Below are 4212 nucleotides of genomic sequence, written 5' to 3'. Positions count from 1 at the left end.
GTGAATAAACTGCGCTGCGAGGTGATATGCTTAGTGGCACCACTGTCAAAGTACCATACATCTGAATCTACTGCAGACATACATGTGTCATGCAAAGATGGGTCATAACTGCACTGCGCATTGAATGCCCATTCTGTATCTAGCACAACATTAGCAGATTCATTGTTAGAAGGAGAGGCATCTGCAACAGCCATACCAGCCTCTTTCTTCTTAGCCTCTTTCGCAGCCAGCTTAGGACACGCTTTGATGACATGATCATTTCCCTTACAGTACTTGCAAAATGTCTTCTGTTTGTCACCCTTCTTCTCATCTTTGTCTTCCTTCTTTGGTTGCGCAGCATTTGCAGATTTCTGCTTACTAGAAGAAAAGCCAGCTTTACCTTTCCCGCTTCTCTGATTAGCAACGAAAGCTTGATCTGCGACACGCATACTATTCCTGTTTTGCCTTGACTGGTCTTCTTGCAGCAAAACAGAAACTAACTCCTCAAATGATAAGGCATTGGGATTGCCTTTCATCATCAAGCGAAGAGTGGAAGCAAAACCCTGATAAGAATCTGGTAGACCATTCAAAACAGTCTGCACAAGTGAACTGTCTGACAGGATTTCATCTGCAGAAATGAGCTGCTCTTTGAAATCCTTGATCTTTGTCAAAAAGCTATCCATAGAATCACCTTCGTTCATATGCTCATTCTCCAACTGTTTTCGGAGATAAGCAACACGAGCCTCATTTCTTGCCTGATACAATGTGGCAAGTACATCCCAAGCATCCTTAGAAGTCCTGCAGGAGCGAATATGTGGGATAATGGTACGTTTGACAGACAGCGCAATCAAGGCATGAGCCTGCGCATCTCTACCATCCCAACGAATCTGCTCTGCTGAAAGTGGTGGTTCTCGAACAGCTGCTACAGCACTTGTGCCTGCACCATCATCAACAGTACCTGTTTCTGATGTGTTTGCAGCATTCCCAGCCACAATAGGACGTGCATCAATACCCTGCACAATATTCCATAACCCCTTTGCTACCAATACATGTCGCATCATATATGCCCACAATGGATAGTTGGTGCCATCCAACTTATCCTCAGCAGCCAACATGCGGAATACATCATTGTTGTCAGCCATGGCCAATGACTGTACTACTAGATGTAAATGCTGTCTGCAAGAGGAAAACCTGTATAAAATCGACCTGTGCTATATAGCACAGCCCAAAACAGACGAATGGGCACCTGTCCTGCAGATTTTAATCTTGACAGAAAATCTGCACAGTAGGACGATTTTGCCTGCGCAGTACTTGGAATGCAAAAACGGAGGGCGAAATGACTTCAGATCAAAATTCTGAAACGACCAAGCCCTACGGGCTTTCCCACGGCATATACTAACCTGCAGACGCTCGTGAAACCTCGTTGCAATCGGAGGAGATGAAGCGGCAGGTGCCGGTGATGCTGCCCGGGAGGAGGAAGCCTGCTCTGATACCAATTGTTGGAATTAGGGTTGCAGGAATGCACACACAACTTCAAGAAGATGAGGAAGCTTGAGCACAACACAGTAGTGTATTATGAGTGCCAAAAATGAAAGATAACTAGCCCTAGAAGATAATAGGCGTATATACAATGCACGGGGGAAAAAACCTCCTAGTGAGGGAAAAAGTGCCCCGGCGGTCCTAAGTGTGTTCACACACATCACTACTATAATATGGTAACAGCATTGTGCAATTTGTTCTTTGTATGTGTTGTCAACCTCATCCTTGGCAGAACTATCTCCATGAGAGTTTTTCTCATCCTCCTGCGTTCGTGTCCCAGAGCTTGCTTGGTGCTTTTGCGCTACTGCACCCGGTAATTGCAATGATTCTCACCTAGCATGTTTTAATTTTGCATTGTCAGCTTGGAGCTCCATAACTTGAGACTTCAAGAGATTTGTTGTGCTTTGTGGTAGGATTTGTCTCTTTTCTGGGGACTGTGGTAGGGATTTTGATGACACCCTGGGAGATGTCTGAGTTGATACTGTAGGAGATTTCTTCTTCTGAGCATCAGCAGTTGTTGGGCTCTCTATTCCTCTCTCAAGCGGCATCTATTCACTTGGAATAAGCACTGGGCTTTTCATTAGAAGGTGAGTTATCCCACAACCTCCACATCTGCGGCTCCGCTCAAACTCTCTACTATTGAGTGGATCACTTGACTCATGATATGCTTGATACTCGTTACCCTCTGTATCCTTGTATGTATATGTGAGCTCTTTCACATGTAGATACTTGAAGACTCTTGGTTTGTCAAGCTTCTTTCCTTGAGGGGAAAATAACAATTGGAATCGGCCTCCTTGATTGTCTTCATACAAGCATTGAACACTTGATGCGGTGGTTATTGACCTTAGCTGGAAGCTTCCTTCAACCCTATATTCTGGCAGAGGCTTCATTGAAACGTACTGGCTTGGCAGACTTGTAGAATCTACCGTCGCATGGGTTGTAGGTCTTGTTGAGGCTTGCTCCATCACTTCAATGAAATTAGGGTTGTGCCTCTTGTGCATGCTTTGGTGATAAGTTCTGGAGAGAATTGGTGGCACCAAAAATGAAAATGGGAGCTCCCCCCTTCCCAAGCGGTTCCCTAGGTGAAGATGACATGACGTGAGGGCTTTCTTGTGCTTTCTCTATGCATGCTTGGCTTTGATGTGCAATTGCTACTTGTGCCAGTGATGTGAACACCCGAATCCGGGTCACTATCGGGTGTTCTTGTCCAAGGGTACGAATCTCCTCTTGTATTGTCTGGACGACATTGTTTTGTTGGGGCGTCAGTGGGGCAGCAACTTACTGCTCTTTTGCAAGCTCCCGAAGAGGTGTGTAGTGCCTATTTTATGCAGGTTTAGGGTTTTCTAGAATTTCTAGCTTTTCTTTGCTAAATTCTTGTTTTTTTTTTTTGCTGATGTTTGAAGGTAATCAATGTGGAGATCCTTGTAGATGATAACCGCCATGACTTCATTGTGTTCAAGGTACTCAGCTTAAGGACTCACCGAAGGACTGCTGAAATTGATTTCGATCCCGCTTGTACATCTGTGGGCAAGCTCTATGTCATGTTTGGGTATTCTTCCTCCACTTTAGTGGACAGCACAGGCATTTGGCACATGATATGGCGTATGACCCCCGGGGCATTTTCCACTGGTCTCTCTCATGATATGAGAGTAGCTATGTCGGGTGGAAGCATTGCCGGTGACTCTGTTGGACCAGTATTCAGCTCAGTCACTGGACGTCTATTGGGAATCAACATCTCAGTTTCAAATATCCATCCGAGTGTGTCTGCTAGTGAGGCTGCGAGGATGAGAGTCAGCTCAGAAGGAAAAAATAGGCCTACTGGTGTAGTGTCCTCTATAATTTTCCCTTTGTTGAACTTTCTCTCTCAGCACTAGCATTTGTTGCAGTAACTTCTGTAATGAATGATTTTTAGTTATTGTGTGACCAGAGATTGATGTCATTGCATCCGGAAACCTTGTCAGTTTCAATGTCTCCTTATAGTGTTTATATATGCACATTGAGAATAAAATTGCGGTGAAAATATCTAATTTTTTTGGTTCTGCATTACAAATTCATGTTAGGTAGTGCACTGTACCCATGTTGTCTTCAATCAAAGAAGAGAAACTTGCTAAGTTTGCTGCACAATAATGCATTCTATATGTTGTGCATTCTGTATTAGATTATGCATTATGTAAGTAAGTTGCTTATTTGTTGCAGAAGACGATGTTTTGATTGCTCACCTCTAGTTTTTGGAGAAGTTGATGAATCATAATTACTAGAAAGAGGAGTAAGGTGTGTGCATACCTTGATTGTTTTTTTCTTTGAGAAGTCAATAAATATGTATAAAACCCCATTATGTACAAAACGAAAAGAAGGGGGATTATACTTCCAATAAAGGGGCTATTGCTATGCCCACCTTAGAGTAGGTCCTCCCACGGTAGACCAAATAGCACTCACCTACATGATTTACAAAGACTACAAAGGGCCAATTAATTGGAAGCAAACCAGGCTGCCCATATATTGCATACACTATTTGCTCCACAAATCTGAGAGAGTCCTCAAGGGAGGAGCAAAACGATCCACATCCATATTTGAAGATCCACAAAAGAACTCTTGTTTGTTGTTGAGTTGAAGCCTCTCATTAGATATTGGGACGTGGGTAAAGTCTAGCATGGGGAGAGTGGTAAGGTGTTGGCTTGGGACAAATCCGTAGTG

At 43.7% G+C, this 4212-nt stretch overlaps 1 protein-coding gene across 1 annotated transcript; it reads left to right on the top strand.

Annotated features, from left to right (window-relative positions):
- Positions 1-2718: 2718 nt before the first annotated feature.
- Positions 2719-3498, top strand: LOC147629458 (uncharacterized). Its single transcript, XM_086812699.1, has 3 exons — positions 2719-2825; positions 2922-3339; positions 3446-3498. The coding sequence occupies exons 2-3, from the start codon at positions 3060-3062 to the stop codon at positions 3496-3498; spliced, it is 333 nt and encodes a 110-aa protein (XP_086668825.1). The 5' UTR covers positions 2719-2825; positions 2922-3059.
- The last annotated feature ends 714 nt before the right edge of the window (positions 3499-4212 follow it).

This window comes from Cibotium barometz, chromosome 18, assembly GCF_041138505.1.
Source record: "Cibotium barometz isolate CiBa-2024 chromosome 18, ASM4113850v1, whole genome shotgun sequence".
NCBI classification, from domain to species: domain Eukaryota; kingdom Viridiplantae; phylum Streptophyta; class Polypodiopsida; order Cyatheales; family Cibotiaceae; genus Cibotium; species Cibotium barometz.
This window is presented reverse-complemented; position numbering and strand designations above follow the sequence as displayed.

Excerpts from the sequence above, each read along its gene's own strand:
- LOC147629458 (XM_086812699.1), top strand. The coding sequence starts at position 3,060 with ATGTTTGGGTATTCTTCCTCCACTTTAGTGGACAGCACAGGCATTTGG. Across the intron at positions 3,340-3,445 it reads AGGAAAAAATAGGCCTACTG|AGATTGATGTCATTGCATCC; the intron begins GTGTAGTGTCCT and ends TTGTGTGACCAG.